General features: G+C 32.7%; 1 protein-coding gene across 1 annotated transcript in view; it reads left to right on the top strand.

The window, feature by feature from the left end:
* The window catches only part of LOC129221933 (SWI/SNF complex subunit SMARCC2-like), a 60,453-nt gene that overhangs the window by 530 nt on the left and 40,838 nt on the right, over positions 1 to 19,085 (top strand). The window contains 11 exon segments of the mRNA XM_054856317.1: positions 3,981 to 4,100; positions 4,823 to 4,908; positions 7,179 to 7,426; positions 8,981 to 9,050; positions 9,491 to 9,563; positions 9,664 to 9,747; positions 9,855 to 9,896; positions 13,245 to 13,342; positions 14,366 to 14,499; positions 15,665 to 15,756; positions 16,634 to 16,788. Coding sequence (XP_054712292.1) covers positions 3,981 to 4,100; positions 4,823 to 4,908; positions 7,179 to 7,426; positions 8,981 to 9,050; positions 9,491 to 9,563; positions 9,664 to 9,747; positions 9,855 to 9,896; positions 13,245 to 13,342; positions 14,366 to 14,499; positions 15,665 to 15,756; positions 16,634 to 16,788 — 1,202 coding nt within the window.

The following is a 19,085-nucleotide window of genomic DNA, read 5'->3' as shown; positions in this document are numbered from 1 at the left end:
AAAAATCAATAATTTAGATCTACAATTTCAAGTATTTTTTTTTTTTTTAAGTGTGAACTTTAACATTCCGAACATTTTTTAATCGCGGACTGATTTCTAATGTTTATTGTTAACATCTCTGTCTGTTAATTTTGGTCGATTAATTGATTTTTTTTTTTCAAATTTTTACAATTTTTTTTATCACAGCATTTATTGAATTATAACTAAACGCATAATAAATTGAATATTTGTACAGTTTTCTAAAATCTAAAAATTTGCGAATTAGTTTCTTTAAAGATCTTATTTAATCTTGTGCTACATTTTGGTTGTGTTTTACTATCACAGTAATTGATTGATTGAAGTTGTGGCTGTTTGTCAACTTTCATTTTACAGAGAATTACCGTTTATATGTTTCTCTTTTATACGTTTTTATCAATTATACATTTTTGAATTTGGTCCCTGCAGAGTTTAATATGCATTAACGTATATCTATCATATGTTTTTTTTTCATACAGTCCCTTCAGAAACGTATAAATAGTTCTTCACTGTATTTTCACTGTTTAGAGTGACCTACACTTTGTAGGAGAGTTAGGAAAAAAGGAAATACCAAGGGGAGAAAAACCATGCATGAAATGTTTTTTTTCTAGTGTTGAGACAAGGGAAAATATTTATTTCAGAGTTCATCTTACTTTTATACTAAAAAATGTTGTCTTTTTTGTAAGTTTTCACCAATATTGTGAAATTTATTAAATGGTTTGAATTCTAATTGATCAGCTGTGGAGATGCTCTCTATTTCTTCATTTTCATCATTGTCATCGAAAGTGGGGTAGTAAATCTAATATTGCAGGAATTTTTGATGTGATGAGACAATACATGCACCTCCAACTTCTGGAAAACTTCATTTTCAGTATGTCTAGTCTTCAATTGAGGCAGTGAGCAGCAAAGGGATGTAAGTGGACATTTCCAAGTTTTGAGTAAAACATGTTTAATGATAATGTCCTAGGTAGACTTTCATTTAATTTTTTTTCTAAATCATGCTATACAGCAGCACCTACCAGGAGAACTAGTACAAACCCCAAAGCAGAAGAGATGTTCTACTATTTGTACTAGTTATTTCCAAAATTTTAATTTTGCGTCTTACATCCCTTTGCTTCTCACTGTTTCAATTGTCATGAAGGACGATCAGAGAAAATCTCTCTCACAGACAAAGGGCAATTTGACCGAACAAAAAGAATGCCAGAGCGGCATCAAACAGCTATAAAACAAATTTATCTTTGGAGGGGGGGGGGAGTAAAAATCTAAAAAAAAGTTTGTGTGAGTCTGGTAGGTGAAAAATTATTTTGATCTGTTTTTTGAAAAATATATTAAAGGAACTTTCTGGTTAAGAGTTTAGTTGCATAACATCAAGAGTACTTAAACTTTATCAGTATAACGTTTTTCAGAGACCAGCAGAAAATGGTATCAGAAGCGGAATAACATATGAAACGGACAACGTAAAATAAGGGTTCTACTGTGTTAATTTTATGTTTGCATCAGTTTCTTTCCACCCTCATAGCAAATTTGTAACTGCTCACTGTTCATGTATTATTAAAAGTTTACTAAGGGGAAAAGACTCTCTTAGGGGAAATTCTGCTCTTCTCCACACCATTGGTCAAGGGCAATTGAGATCTGGCGGAAATCATAAGTTTTTGATTTTTGAGAAGTACTTGAGCATTCTAGAGCATTCTATTAGGCCCAGTGGCAGAAACGCCGCTGCGACACGGCGACGATGTTGCAGGCACCGAAATCCTCTTGCGGACAGTTCTGTCCACGCTAAAATAAATAAAAGTCCGCAAAAAAAAATGGTCCATAGTGGGGGGGGGAGGGGGAGTTGTCCGCAGCTGTCGGACATAATGAACTGCTGGCGCAGGGAGAGGATGATTGCACACTAGAGATGAGTTCGGGCACATTTTTAAGAGCCCAGGCCCGCCCGAGCCCGAAATATTGTAACCAAGCCCGCCCGAGTGATATTGTCTCGGACCAAATCCGAGCCCGCCCGAACCCGAAGGAAACTTTCTTGTATCAAAAACTGAGCCTTCTACAGTCTGACATGATCTCTCTGTTAATGAAAAATGTTCTTCATTAACAGAAGTTTCTAAATTTTCTTAAAATGCTCCACTTCAAATGCATTACTGTATGACATATTGTAATAGTAATCGCAAAAGAACACTATAAATAAGCGTTAATTAATTTCTTTGGGGGGGGGGGGGGGAGAGGGGTAAATTTGACATTGATTGAACTGATTTAAATGTTCCTTTCATTTTCTCACAGTAGGAAAATGTTTCTTTGCTTTCAATTTTTATGGAGATTGGCGATTAAATATCTGTGCTTGAGCCCGAAACCTATTTTCGATTCTAGAGCCCGGGCTGAGCCCGTCTCATCTCTATCGCACACATGATTGGATTGTTCTTGTTCGCATCGATTGCCTGCAGGATTGCCTGCCCGCACTTATAAACCAAAACAAAACAACTTATAAACCAAAACAAAATGATCTTTTTCAAATTGTTTACTGAAAAAGCAAATCTGAAATCAAAATTTCTGTGTACAAAAAAAAAATCAGCACATTTATGTGATGCAAGCAATACATAACTAACATAGTGAATAATTTTGCTTGTTTGTTTGTTTTCTCATATCATTAGCAGTGGTATTGTTAAAAAGTTCTCTAAAAATGCAGTGTAAAAACTTTTTCTTCCCGCTAAAAAAACTTAAAAAAAAAAAACTTAAACTTAAAAAAAAAAAAAATCCTTTATCAGCGCATTGAAATACGATCCCTTCAAATACGATCACCAGCTTTAAAATTATTCACATTTAGTGTCTGGTGTTAAACCTTTACTCATCCTTTTTTTTTTTTCACGACTCCGAATTTCCGGTGAATATGTCGGCGATTTTAATAAAATTCAATATGCACCCCTGTTAAATGGTAATTCTAAAATTATTTTATTTTAATAAACTTTTTTATTTACAGTTTTTATACTTTTAGTGCTTTCTTTCATTTTGAAAAATGTAATCTGAGTGCATCCGAAATGAGAATCGAAATTTTACTCTTTTTTTTCAACCTAACTTTGCTTTATATGGAGGCAAATAAATGAAAAGTCTATTAAAAACATCATTTTCAGATCTTAAAACGAAATTCTGTTTTTGTTTATGAGTCAAAAACTTAAATGCTGAATAGATGGTTTAATTTTAGTTTTGCTGCAACTGTGTCTATAGATATTAATGTTCGGTTTCTCACAGGCTTCTAATATGCAATTTTAAAATTTTTAAAAAAAAATTAATTCTTTTATGAGCCGTTTTTATACTTTTGGAGTCTTCACTTTAAGAATTGCGATCTCTTTGCATCCGCTTTGAAAACCAAATTTTTCGAATTTTTGATGTTTAGTACGCTTTGTTAAGAGGTAAATAAATTCTCCTTTTTCACCCCCTCTCCCCGAACAATGCTCTAAGCCCCGAACGCAGTGTAGGTGTAGCAAACGGGAAGTGGTCAACGAATCAGCGAGGAGAGGGGCAACATTTCAACTTTTCTTGAAAGTCAGTAAGTGACGTCGCGTCTAGACGAGTGACTACCACAGCATGAAAAACTGGATCCAAAAGCACAGTGCAATCGATAACTTCAACTTGGGGGAATTTTTTCCCCCCTTTGGTCACCCTGTGGCAATCGGCGCTGAAATCTTTGGTAGCCATTGAAAATTTTTGGTCGCCAATTGGCGAGTGGCGACTGCTAATCTGCACCTCTAGCCACTGGGATATTAGGAAAGGTGGCCTTTGGGTCCGGCTGGACCCCTCTCTTGAAGATCAAATGAAACTCCAATACTACAAACTAAAGTAAACCCTTCCGTCAAAAACTTTTAAAAAGAAATCGAGAATCATTAACTTTGATCATGTTTGTAATGTTGTAATGTTGCACTAATGTTGTAATGTTGTTTGTAATGTTGCACTTCAATGTTTTATTTTTTCACTTGCAGTATATTCAAGCAGATCCACCCACAGCAAAAGGCCTCGCATCTTTGGTAAACCAATTGATTCAATTTCAAGAAGATGCATTTGGAAGAACTGTTAGTAAGCCTCCACTTACAAGATTACCTGTAAGTTTTTTTTTTTTTTTAATTGTTTAATAAGTTCAAATGTTTTTTGTAAATGATATTTCCTCATATAATTTTTTATCTTTAATGAACTAAGCCTTTTGTTTTTGCGATAAAATGAAGAAATATCAGGTGTATTTTTCAAGGAAGGATAGTATCAGGTATTACTATATTCAAGATCAATATATAATTATACATACTGTAATTCTGGATTTTTAAATACTGTTTAACCAGTTTTCCTAAGAACAGCTGATAAAATTTCTACAGTATTTTGTATGTTTGTGGGTTCAACCAAGGTTCACTTGTCCGTTTTCTCAGACTTGGTTGTTCCATCTCTTTTTATGCACTGAAGAAGGGATTTGATTTTATAAACCGAAACAGCTGTTTGCCGAGTTCTAAAACTTTTTAAATGCTTTTGTTTGTACACATACACACATTGTGATATTTTTACTCTATTCCATTTTTCAGTAAAACCCCTCCTAAAGGACACTCCTCTTACGCGGACAATTTTTAATTCCCCGATTCCAAGGCAAATAACATAATTATACCCCTGTCCTGCGGATACTCCTTTACTGCGGACAAAAAAATTTGTCCCGTTAGTGTCGGCATTAGAGGGATTTTACTGTACAAAGATTTTGACTGCTTCTTTTAAATAGTTACAAGTTTATTAATAAGTTAATATCGATAATGAAATTCTAAACTTAAGATGTGTTTCACTCTTTCAGATGAAATGTTTTTTAGACTTTCGACCTTCTGGAGGATTATGTCATATTTTGGCTGCTGTATATAAATTCAAATGTGAACAAGGATGGTATATATATTTCTTTTTTATTTTTCTTCTAAATTTAAACTACTGTTTATAGCCTTAAAATCATGGTCACATTTGATTTTTGATCTTTTGTTGAATGTCTGAGATAACACTTGCAGATTTATTCTAAAATTTTGAAGCCTAAAGAAGACATAAATCCCCCTCTTATGTTTCTACCAAGGTTTTGTCCTTACCTGTTCATTTGTATAAAACTATCACTTATACTATATTACCTATATGGGTTTCTTTATATGAAACTTCTATGTTTTGTAAGATTTTTGTTTATAATGCCGCATAATGCAACAAATATACAACTGAGGTGAAATATTTAGCCTGCTATTTAGGCCAAATCCTGTTATATGTGCAGGACTAATCAGCAAGGGTCCTATCCAAAGTGATTGGAAAAGTTAAAGAAAGTTGACTTTAAATTAGATGTCCTCAGCCGATTTTACACAGGTCACCAGTGACCTTCTAATAATATTTCAATTGCCTGGAAAGCGTTTTCAACAAAATAAAATCAAAACTTCAAAAATGAAAAAAAAAAAAAAAGAAAGAAAGAAAGAAAACAAGCAAAATTTGTTCATAAAATTCCTTTAAGCAGATATTTGAAAAAATTCAATGCCTGCGGTAGGGGAAAGCAAAATAAAGATAAAGAATTTGATATACTTCTCTTTAAAAAAGGTAGAGGGGAAGGAAAGAAATGAACTAATTTGTGTTAACCTAATGTTGGAATATATTCAGTACAAAATAAGTGAATATAAATATCATAATTGGTTACTGATAAGCAGGTTTTGTATAGTTGATTTGAGCTAGGCATTGGTGTACTTGTTTTTTTTTTTTTTTATTTTATAAACCTGCTGCAGATTTAGAAATCAGAATTGTTTATTCTTCCATTGAGTGCACAATGCCGAGCAGTGATAGTAAGAGAAGTTGAAGAAAAAATGTTTTTTTCGAGAAAAAAATGCTAAGTTTCAAATTAAAAATGAAGGAGCTTATGTCCCTCCAGTAATGTGGATTTTTAAAATTAATTTTATTATGGATAAGTTTTGCAGCCTCGTTATTGTTAACATTTTAGTTAAGTTTTCTGTAAGGCAAAAATAATTAAAAAGAAAAAGTAACCTGATGTTATTTCTTCAATTAAAATAAGTTTTTGCCCCATGCAGATTGGATTGAACACGATCGTTCCAAATGTAAAAAAACAACCTCACGTCAGTAATGATGTCCTTTAATCCATTCACTTTTTTAACTGGACAGGGTTTTAGCAAGTTTTGTGATAACCGCAGGAGTCGTTTTTCTAAAGTCTTCGTTTGTGGTAGCAGTTTTTATTTTGCATGAATGATCGATTTTTAGAGTCTTCAAATGTTACACCATGTGTGTTTTTGGTATATAATGTCTCGGTTTTAAGAACTCAATCTTACTCATACTCTTTCTCGTCTCTAAATGTATGTCGTTGTGTGTCCGCCCAGTTCATTGATTAAGTAAATGGCATAGTTTTTAAAATTATTTAGTAAAAATACATTTCCAGTAAATCTTGGTGCATTCAGCCATACAACTAGAAGATGATGTTGTTTTTTAAAGTAAATCTTCATTGATTGCCTTTTATTGTTCCTGTTGCACTGGATTCAATGTCAATGCATTGATTTAAATAGCTTTTCTTCAAGCTCTAAAAAATAAAAATACTTGGATATTTCTTCGGACCTATTTGGAATGTAATTTTTTTTTTTTCACATGTGCAACTCTGCTTCATTATTTCGTGGTCTGAACTGCTTCGGTCAGACCTACAGTTATGAAGCATGGCGCTCATTCCATTTCAATATTTAAAAATAAATGTACAAAGTTCTATCAACGGCGCAAATTTCTCTGAGTTTAATTTTTTATGCATAAAGCTTTGAACAATTTTGAAAATTGTAAACCCACATTTTCCCTTTGAAATTAAAATGCTGTAACACAACTGGACAAAACCTGCTTTTCAGGAACCAATCATAATATTTATATCCACCCCATCTTTTAAGTTTCTGCCTATGTTATTTATCTGATAAATGTGTGGTTCACCATCTTTATAAATTTTTCGATGTGGTCTTTGGTGGTAAAAGGTTGAAGACCTCTACTTTAAATTTTTGATGTGTTACTGCTCATAAAATACACCGTGTTTTTGAGGTGTTTGAAGTTCTTCGATGTTCATGTATATATTCATTCACATTCTAATAGTTGTTGCTCTTTTTCCTTAAATTAAAATAATTTATTTCAACACATATTTTTTAAATTCTTTGTAGGAGACGTTTTGATTTTCAGTCCCCATCCCGTATGGATCGCAATGTTGAGATGTTTATGACCATCGAAAAAACTCTAGTTCAGAACAAGTGTTTATCATTACCTCATATATTTATCATGCCTGAAGTTGAAAAGCAGCTTGTTCCACGGTTGAAGGATATTATTAAAAGGCATCAAGGTACAATTGCTGAAAATCCAGATGATGCATCTCATTTAGTACATCCTCCTTTGCCAACAACTGATGGGCCAGGTAAATATTTTATGGAATTTTAAATAATTGCTGTAGTTAGTTGATTATAATTAAGATATTAATTTGTTTTGCATTGTATTTTATATACCATTTAAAAGTCTTATATCAGTCTCAGTGATCCAAATCAACCTTTTGTCTTAATAAGGATTCTATCTTATTAAGGACTTGCTAAATTTTCATTATGTACCAGATCACCAGATAAGCTATTTTATACAAGATGGTTTACAACAGCTTACAGAGTACTTCGTTAATATATTGGTGCAAAAGAGAGCCATCACATGAAATCAAGACTATTGTTGAATATGTTGTAAAAGTGTAATAAACATTTTGGTTTCTCACTAAAACAGAACTTTCATGCACAGCTGGTGCACAGAATCTTTAGGAAGTTGTCCACTACTGAGATTTCTTAGCAAGGATCTAAAATTAGCAGTTGACCTATACAATAAATGGTTTTTATGGTTATCCAGAAAACCTGCTGATTGCCATGATCAATGACATATAACTCTGAGGAAATTTGGCTACAGAGGCTTCTGAAGGCCAATGAAACTCGTGATTTTGTCATTCAACCTCTCTCTAGAATTGGAGGCTCATTAGGAGGAGGAGACTCATCAAATGGCTCCACTGACCAAAGCTATACCCAATGTAGATTTTTGGAAACTTGCCAAAAACAGTGATGTTATTGAAAGTTGGTTGTGTAATTAACCATGGCATACATAAGTGGTCAAAAGAGTGGTTTGATTAGTGATAGAAGCTACTTCATCTGTTTATGGAGCAACAAGTCATGACTACTTAATATGCACAACATCGACGTCCCAAAAATTAATATGTCCCCAAAATAAAGTAAAATTTCTATATTACAAAAAAAAAAGAAGGCCTATATTTGAGTGGTTGGATGGGGGAATTGTGGAGTTAGAATGCAGCCAGCCACCTCCTTGGTGTAAACATTCTGAGTTCCCCTAATTTCTGCAAAATAAGAGAACCGCTATAAAACTGCGATGCCAATGGCACATCAACGGTCCTCTGGTGCTTTAATCTGTTATACTTAAGTTTTTCTATTTGTCAAAAAATGTGGACTTAAAAATAAAAACCTGCTCATTCTCTGCTTTGCTGCAGATACAACTTTTGTGCTTAGCACGACAGAACACCACTTGGTTTAGATTAGCGGATTCCATTGTATATATTTATGTGGCAAATTAGCTTAGACAAAGATTACTTTTTAATTAAAAATTACCTTTTCTACAATAAGTTTAAAATATGACAAAGTGTTAAAACTGCATAAATAGCAATAACAATTGCAGACACGTGTTCAATGTACCTCCGAAACATGTCTGCAGGTCCTATTGCTATTTGTGCAATCAATTTTAAGGCTGTTAATTTTGTTAGCAGTTAACTTGGAATGGCAATTTAAAAATTCTGAAAATTCAAATAAATCTATTAGGTAAATTTATTTTGATAATCTTTCTGCTAGAATGGTTATCTTTATAAGGAGGAGGGGGGGGATTCCGTTGTGTTGTTATTACTGCATTGTGTTACATATACTTTTGTATATTTCAGAGGACTGGGTGCGTGTGGTTTTTAGAAGGGATAAAAATGTTATGTTGCATTGGTGGTTTTATCCAGATAGGTAAGTGAATTGTTCCATATGAATTTCATTTTTAAGCTGTTACTCAGCTTGTGAGTTTAAGAAACCGTGAATTTCTTCTCTTTAATGTATATTTGTTTGCGATTATATGTTTAATGCTAATTTTTCAAAGGTAATATCGGCAGTTATTTATTGCATGAAAGTACTCTTAAGTTGCGCAATAATATTAAATTCAACCTAATTCTGGGTTTTGTTACTTCAGTTTTATGTTAGTGGTGTCTTGGTTATAATATGTCGAAGCTAATTTGGGAGGGAGGGTAGAGATCTGATGGTCCTTTTCTGTTGCAGATTTGCAGTACTGAAATGAATAAAGACATATTTTTTTCAGTATTTATTATAGCTTTTGAAACTTTTTTAAAATTTTATGATACTTTTACACAGCAGAATCACTAATGAATCGTTGTTGTACTTATTTCATACAGTTATGACACATGGGTTACTGGTACAGATATTGACCAAGAGCCTGAAACTGCAGAATCGGAAGTCCCATATGAGGTTTGCAACTTCTTTTTCTAATAACAAATTTGTACTTCCCTTTTTCATGTTTAAACAATTAGGTGTGATTTAAAAAAATATTTCAAAATCTTTCAATTAGGTAAATGCTCGGTGGTTGTTGGATTTAGATGAGTACAATGAATGGATGAATGTTGATGACTATGAAGTAGAAATGGATGCGCTGGTATGTTTTTTTTTTTTTTTTTTTTTGTTTCAAAAAAAAACCCTTAATCTTAAGTATAATAATCCAAAAATTATTGATTGTAAATGACTCTTTTGTAATTGTTACAGGGCAGAAGAAGGTCACCTCGTGGAAAGTATACAATAGAAGAGGTATTAATACTTTTGTATTCATTAATTAATAAATAAATATATAAGTTTAAAAAAGCACTAATTTTTATTAAAAACTTTAAAACTAATTTTATTTGTTCAGATTTATTCAGGAAAGTGGCTTTAGCTTTAGTCAAACTGTTTGAGTAAAAACTGCCATGTCTCCCATGTTTCAAAGAACTGCAAATAATTGACTAGACATTTTAACTTTTTAGCATTAAAATACCCATACTCCTTTAGGTAATTGCAGTTAAGTGAATAGAATAATATACCATGAAACTTATGTGGATTTAAAAGTCTACCTTGCTAGGGATTGACATTTTTCATGTGAAAACAGAGTGATGGACCTCTCAATTATTCATCTTTTATTATTTGTGAACTACAAATGATTCATTTATTTCAAAACACTACATTCAAAAGTATAGCACGTACGATGATGAGAAATATATGTGAAAATAGCCATAAATTTATTAAGATTTATAATTGTGTTAACCAGGTGGTAATACGAGTGCAGTAGTTTTAAAATGGTGACAAAGCAAGAAAAGCATTTTTTTTTGTGTGTATTAGTTTGTGTAATGTTCATCTGTTCTTGCAGAGCTTTGGAGAACATTAATGACCATGTTTATGTAATCCCCCCGTCCCCATCACCAAAAGCGTTATAAGAACTCGAGGACCGCATTTATGTGGCAGTGTTGGCCATTTCTTGGATGACACTACAAATTGTGTGGGTCGAGTTATTCTACGCATTGCTCATCACTGCTGCATAGATCAAGTTCTTCTAACGCTTTTGGTAGTGAGGGTACATAAAGATATTAATGAGCCCCCAAAATACTTCAAGAATAGATAATCATCATACACATTAAATCACACACTCACACAAATTAGTAGATCATGTTTCGTAGCAATTTAAAAAATATTGCACCACGTGGTTAACATAATTCCAAATCCTGATGAATTTGTGATTGCTTTAATGTTTTCCTCGTTGTTGTACAAGCAATAAAAAGGGTATATAGCATTTCAAAACCAAATGAATCATTGGTAGTTACCCTGTATAGAATTTTAATTTACTGTAACAGAATGATATTCTGGGACGTTTTCTACTACTACTGTAGCTCAAAATTGTACCATTGGTATACCAAGCCTCGGGTAGCCAAGCTAATCTTTAGGTCTGCTTGGCAGGAGGCAATGGAATTTCATATTTATTTACAGCATTTATTTTTGTGCACTTAATTTTTGTCTTTTTCCTCTGTAAACAGTTTGAATTTCTGTGTAAATGTTTAAACAAAAAAGATCAAAACATTAGAACTGTGTTATATAGCTATGAAAGGTTTGGGGGGGGGGGGGGACACACCTTTTTTTATTAGCCTCTTATTTTTAGTTTACCAATACATACATACCAACTTTTGCTCATTAGTGTAAAATTTACGCATTTCGATACATAAAGCTGAGACAGCCAACATTTTTTACCTTTAACACTAGAAAGACGGAAGCGGTCATTTTGACCGCAGACGATTTTCAAATGCTCATATTTGCTGCGTTTAATTTTCAAACTCTTTTTCCTTCATTGACTTTTCCTAACTATTTATTAAGATCTTACAACAGTGATTTTTTTTCTTTAGCATTATTATTATAGTCGCTATAAATGTTTATACCTAGAAAGACTGACTACGGTCATTTTGACCGCTAAGGACCTTTCTTTATGCATCCGTTTTCTTCTTTTTTCTCTTATCAGTTGTGTGTACTATGGACTATTGTTAGTTTTCAGGATGGGTAATGGTCTTTTGAGCTTGAGTAGTACCTGCTGGTCAGGTTTAATTCTTTGAATTGTTAGGAAAATGCGAAACACCTGCTGGTTGCATGGTTTCAGTTTTCTGCTATCTGCACAGAGGGCAAAGTTGAGAAAGGTAATTTTGAAAAGCATGTGACTGGACACGTGAAATTACTTTGGGTCTAAAAAGAAGTAAATATAAACAGGTAAATTCCAAAAATGTTTGCTGGAATTCTTTTGTGCACCAAAACATGTGCTTTGCTTGAAGCATTCACTTTTATTTTCTTCGATGATAATGAAGTGCTCAGTCACATAATTATCTTCATGATGTCGATAAGAACGTTGACAAGCAAAACTTATAGGAACATTAATTCCTGAAACTGTTGCAGATTTTTCTAAAACAGATTATGGTTCGAATGAACAGTCTGACTTATCTCAAGACAAATGTATTCCTAGCGATGAGAATAGTTTGCTTTCATGAGATTATTGCTAATATTTTTCGGAGCCTAGATTTGCAGAAAAGGATTGTTCTTCTGAGTTAGAATCAGAAAGCAGTGAAAGAAAAAGGGAAAAGGGTCCGACGCCGGAAAAAAAAAGGGAACATTTCAAAAACAGAACTCCTAATTCCCCATTTTCCTCCAAGTCACCTCCACTGATCAATTTTGCTACATATAAATAAGTATATACCTCAGGAAAAAGATTAAAATAGTGTGAAATTAAACTATGCGGAAATTAATCTACGAGCATTTGTTCTGATTGCCAAAAAAAAAAAAAAAATGTTAATGGCTAATATACAGGTGACGTGATAACATAAGTATTTCGAAATACAGTAAAAGATAGTAATGTACGGTATCTTGCGATATTTAGATATGTTTTAAGCCAAACACATGCATGGTTGATTATAGTACTTGCTAGTTATTACATGCTAAGAAAATTTCCTCTTTTTTGTACAAATTTGCTCTTTCTCAATGCCAATTGTGTAAAGCATGTGTATTTCACTTGATCGAACATAAAATAAAAAAAACGCTATCTGAGACTTATTTGCAGACTATATTACGATTAAATTGTTAAATTAAACTCTGACATGTTGAAACAAATCTTTTCTATGGTTAAAAATCCCGAAAGGAGGAAATTTCCAATCTTTTAAGTATGGCGGTCAAAGTGACCGCTGCTAGTCTTTCTAGGTATACGCAAAACGCCGTCTTTCTAGTGTTAAGTACGGAAATTAAGTATTTAACTGCTCATTCAAATTTCATTATTTTGTCATAATTTGAACAGTTAATAGGTTATTTTTTAAAACCCTTACTGGCTTTCTTTCAATAAGTCATCTTCTTTACTTAAGCTTTCTTGTGCAAACTCGCTTATTCAGTTTTAGTTGAAAATAAAGCAGGGAAAAGGCATCACATTCCAACATTTTACTGGTGTTTAAATGAGAATCTAAAATAGGTTTCTTTCAATAATCAAACTTTTTTGTATTTTTATTTATTTATTTTTGATTTATGTGTGTATGAGATTTGTTTTGTCATTATACAATTGTGAAACATTGCTGTTTTAAAACATATTTCTTTTTATTTATTTATTAGTTACTGGCAGGAGTTGATGCTGATAAAAAAGACAAGAAGGGTTTAAAGAAAAGAAAACGTTCACCCTCTCCTGTATCAGAAAAAAGAAAAAGGAAGGGGTATGAACTTATGTGTTTACTTTTAAATTTTTTTTATATGTATAGTTGAACCATGTTATCACAGTACCCTTAGACTGTCTTTAAAGCCTCAACATAATTGGAGGGACATCAAACTGTAACAGGTTTAATGCACATAATTAAAATATTTTATAGTAAAATTATGGATTTAATTAATGAATTAATGTTTTGACACTTGTTAAATTTAATTAAAATAGTTTTGAATTATTGACGGACAACGATAAAATCACAAGGAAAAAACTCCACTATTTTTATTTCCCTCTAAAATCCTTCCCAATGATTTTTTTTTCTTGAATTACAATTTAAACAGTCCTGCTTCCAACGAAGTTGATTTTCAAAACTTGTAAAGAGCTGTACTGCAGCACATTATTAGCGAGAAATGAGGCTAATTGACGAACTTAGTTTTTGACTGCTATCCAATAGTCCTGATCTCATAAGATTCCTCCTATAGTGAGTCAAAAAATGTTTTTTAAATATGTTTTGGAAAAATATTTAAAATTTAATTGCATCATATAGAAGTAGAGTCAATATTGTTTACATAGTTCATGCAATGGATATAACATGTTTGGAATCTTTGAATGGTATTACATGCAAGAATTGATTCATGTCAAAGTGGAATTGCCTGGTTTAATTAAAAAAAACAAAAAAAAAAAAAACGTATCATGTCGTCTAAATAACCTATATTTAATGTCGTGTGCTATGTTTGACGAATTTCCTGTTCACTTGCCATATTAATAATATGTAATAATCACAGTTAGTTATGCATGTGCTAGTAATTTGATATAATTATTCTATTATGTATGTCAGGGACATGTTTGCTATTTAGATAATAGTCTAGTCTTCTGTTAATTAATCAGTAATAGTGTCAGTTGTGTCACTACTGGGGGGGGAGGGAGAGTGGGAGCTTCATCTCAGGTGACATTTTAAAAAATAATTCTTGGGAATATTTTAATGCTAAACTTTGTATTGTGTAAACATTAAATAAATATTCATGAATTTATTTAGAAGTACTAGAGGCCCTGCTGTTGTAACAAAGAAGAAATCATTGCGTGGTGACGATGAATCTGATGATTTAACTAAAGATATGGAGGAGCCATCACCAGAACCAAATGTTCAAGAAGTTCACATTCCAAAAAATAGTAAGTTCATTTTTAATTTACAAAATAGTTAAAGCATTTTATATACATTTCAACTCGCATTCACATTGATTGCATGTGCATACAATATATTCCTTAATATGTAGTTTACAAAAATGTTGCTAGAGTTTTCTAGGGGGTCCAAATACTCCTTGACGTTTTTCAGAAAAGTGGAATTCATTTTGGAGGAGTTAGTGTGCAAAAATAGTAAAGACTATAACTGATCAATTCCTTTTAATAAGAAAAAAAATGCTCTCTTTATAGGAGATGACGAAGATGGAAAATATGTGTATTATTTTGATTTTTTAAACCTTTAAGGAAATTTGATTTTTTAAATAAAAAAAATTAAAAATACATTAAAATTTAGCATATAAAGTTTTAATTTCTCCACCCTCTCCGTTTTCCACAATATTAAAATTTAATTTAAAATACTAAGCTTGAAAATAACAGGCATAAAAATTTTCTGTGTTTTCACGGAAATCTGCTTTTTTAAAAAGCTTTATAGCAACTTTTGAAATCGATCTAAATCCACTGAGAAATTGTGACCGAAAATGTGGAGAGGGGAGGAGGCTTAAGGTTACTTATAGTATGAATACATTTTTGTTATTCAAAACACTTAATAAGTGAATATTGAATTTGTTTTGGTTTTATACCAACATCAAAGTTTGAGATTTAAATAATCATTTCATTTTTCCTGAAAGTGGAAAGTTATTTTAGCACATGCTACTTTTCTGACGTTCTCATTTTAATAGTGACAGTAATCAATTATTTAATTATTTTTTCTCTGTTATTAAGTCATATGTCTTATTAATTCGTTTCATGATGCAAGTTAAAGTATATTTTATCATTAAAACCATTGGTTTATTTTATTTAACTATGCTTGTTCTTAATGCAGTTATTTTGATCCACATGGATTCCTCTTATTTTCCAAATGGCACTTTCATGCCTGAAATGAGCTTTACTAAAACTTTTGTGCCTTATGTTTGATTTTCTATGCATTAAATCTACTTGTTTAGGCACTAAATACCTCTGATAGTATTTTAAGATAAAATCACTAAACCAAATATACCAAAAAGTGCAATGCCATTTTTTTTTCTTTTTGTAAGAAGTTGATATTTCTAATACTTTACTATGCATATTTCTGTATTTAACAGTATTTCTTTTGTAGCAAACAACCCAAGAAGTAGCAAAGATAATGAATCTCAACCGTTAAAAGGCGGAACATTGTTAGAACTTGATGGAAATGAAACTGATGACAAGGTAAAACAACATCCTTTTGAGGACTGCTTTAACCATACATGTGATTTTCCTGCAAATTAACAAAAATACGCAAGCTTCACTCTTCAGAATTGAGAAATTCTTTGTTAACCCTTTTTTATGGATAATACAGAAAAGCAGTGTGCTCTTTTAAGAATCTGTTTGAAAGGTTCTCAAAAGAATCAGATGTCATCAAATACTGATAAAATTTGCTCTACATTGAATTCCAGCAAAATTTCTGCATCAAGTTATTTGATTTTTTTAAATTAATTTCTTTCTTAATCTTTGATGTCCCATTTCTTTAAATGTATGTTCTAAAGCGTAAAAATGAAGTTAAAGTATTTCATTTTTTTATTATCATAAATCCCTGTAATTACTTGTCCTAAATCAAATAATTCATTAATGACTTTCTTGCACACTTAAACCATTTCTTGTAGTGTGCCATTAATTGTTGGTCTTAAACTAGTTAGCACAATGAGAATTTATTTATAGTACTGGCGTATTTCATTTATGTATTGTTGCTTTTATCATTGTTCTTTCTTGTTCTTAATATTTGGTAACATTTGCTTCTTTGATTATTATTATTTTTATTTTTAAACATTGTCACATGATCTTTGCTATTTACTCATTATGCTGGTCTTGTCCATCAGTGACATTTTGTGTGTATTTATGTTTCAAAGAGAAAAGTTCAATAGTGTACTTTTCATTCATTTTGAAAATTTTAATTATAAATATGCTTTTAATTTTGCAATTTTAAACTATATGTCTTATGTATTTACTATAGGTAGTCAACCTCATTCTGTGACATTTATAGCTATCATTTGTTCTAGTGCATATGAATAAAAAATGTTTAGAGTGAAAACTTGTGTGCTTGTTGCAGGGCGATAAGGAGGAGAAAATTAAAACTTCTCATCCTGGTTCTCCTAACAGTCAGAGTCGAGATAAACCTGCTGAAGATAACCAAGATGACAATGTGACTGAGCAGGCTAATCATATTATCATCCCCAGTTATGCAGCATGGTTTGATTATAACAGGTTAGTCTCTAATTGTTATTATTAAGTGTAAAATTAAAGAAACATGATTTTTCTGATCCATATTTACAGCAACAGTATGCCCCAAGTTTGCATTTTGCAAGAAAAAGTAATTAAAAGAAAAGAAACCCAGCTACAGTAAACTCCCGATTATCTGCGGGGCGGATTATCTGCAGCCTTTCACATGTTCAAGAAAAAAAAAAAAAATCTGATGCGCCGATTATTAATTAAATGCAGCAAAGTGCACACAATTAACTTCACAATTGCAAAATCTATTTCTAGACATTCTTATTTTTTTCTTTCTCATCCCTTCTAATGACAATGACATCAAACCAGACTATTTAAAACTTGATTTTTAAATCTACACACTACTTAACTAATTTTCAGATCAGCACAACTTACCTGCATAATCGAGCGACCGAATTAAATCTTGTTCAAAAAGTTTCCTCTCTTCCCTATGCATTTTTGGTTTGCATGATTCTTGCTTGATCTGTTTCAGTTAATCTGCTTGCACCATCTAATCCCGTATTTGTGTAATACATTTGCAATAATGTGCAATCTTTTTTAGCTTTTTTCTTACATTTTTTATACCTTGTTATTATTTTAGTTGCAGTTAAAAGGAATGCGAGCATTATTAATCTTTCTAAAGCTATTGAATACATTAGTATCATTTTTACTTACTATGCAAATTATCCACAAATTCGGTTTTCTGCGGTTTCCATGCCACCCTATTCCGCAGATAATCTGGAGGTTACTGTATTTATTATTTATTTATTTTAAAAAAGGTCTTGTTTTGACATTTAATCTGCTTTTAATGTTATGTTACTTAAATACTTTTCAGTCTGGCTATTTGGTCTCAAAAGACTGAAACTGTAAAAACTACTCCTGATTTACTTCCTCTTTTACTACAGATTTTACTTATTTATTAATTATTATTATTATTGTGTACGTAATATTTCTAAAATGTCTTATGTTTTGAAACATTGATATGTGAAAGGTGAGATAATTATATTGGTGATAGATAGTACATTGGGTTTAAGTGAACAGTAGTAAGGATTTATCTTTGTCAGTTAATCAATTTCTTCTCCCGGGGGAGCCTGTAATCCTTGGAGAGCGCGTCCCCAGGTGGCAGATAGGGAAATGCCTCCATAAGTTTTCTTTTGGGTGGTAGGAGGGAAATAAAATATCACCTGCGGACCAACAGGCAGAATTCCAACTTCTCGAGGCTCTATCAATCCCCTCTTCTATGAATTGTGCAATGTCATCTAGTCACCATGCTACCGCGTCCGGGGCAGCCGATGTGACGCAACCTGCAGTCCGGGGTCGTGTCGAGAAATCAGCTACGAGGACTGAATTTCTTACAGCTCAATATTAATGGCACCCAGAGAAAATTGGCTGAACTTTCAGACATTTTGTTTTCCAACAATATTCATGTTGCCTGCCTGCAGGAAACAAAACTTAGTCTTAAGATTAAAGTGTACACTGCAATCAGAAAGAACAGGTCAAACAGCAGTGAAGGAGGAATAACTTTCCTTATAAAGACACCAGAAATTAAATACATTGAAGTCCTTTCGACCTTCCTGTTTGACACCAGCACGGAAGCTCCTGCAATAAATGTTCTTCTTCCGGACCACACTATCACTGTGATTAATGTTTATCACCTTGACCCCTCTATCACCCTCCTATTGATACAGACCTCCTTCAGGATCTGGCGTCTTCAAACTCAGAGACAAAAATAATTTTAGGAGACCTCAATGCCAAGAGCCCCTCTTGGGGAAGCAATCTGCTGGATTCTAAAGGAACCCAGGTTGAGGACCTAGCAGACGACTTGAATTTAACCATCCTCAACACGGGTGAAAATACCTACACCTCTAAAACAAATGGTACAGCATCTGCACTTGACATCACCGCCATCAGCCACCTTTCCGCAGACAAAACACGCTGGAGAGTTCTAAATTCTGCCATCAGTGACCATTACCCAGTCCTCACAACCTTCTCAATTGACCGAGAACGTCCTTCGCAACTCAAGCGCTCATGGAACTTCCGAAAAGCAGACTCGCCTGGGTTTACCCAAGAACTTGAGAACCTATGCTCTGACCCAACAGTCTGTAGTAACCTTGAGAATCTTCTCTCTCTTTTCACTAGCCGCATCCAAATTGCAGCAAAGCATCACATCCCTAGAGGAAAGGGTAAGGACAATTGGATTCCTTTTTGGAAGGATTACAACATTGATGCACGAATAAAGGAAAGAGACTAAACCTGTAAGGAACTCCAAAGTAACAACAGTGAGGAATTAAGAC

This window comes from Uloborus diversus, chromosome 5, assembly GCF_026930045.1.
Source record: "Uloborus diversus isolate 005 chromosome 5, Udiv.v.3.1, whole genome shotgun sequence".
Taxonomy (NCBI): Eukaryota; Metazoa; Arthropoda; class Arachnida; order Araneae; family Uloboridae; genus Uloborus; species Uloborus diversus.
Note: the sequence above shows the minus strand (reverse complement) of the source record. Positions and strands in the feature narration are given on the sequence as shown.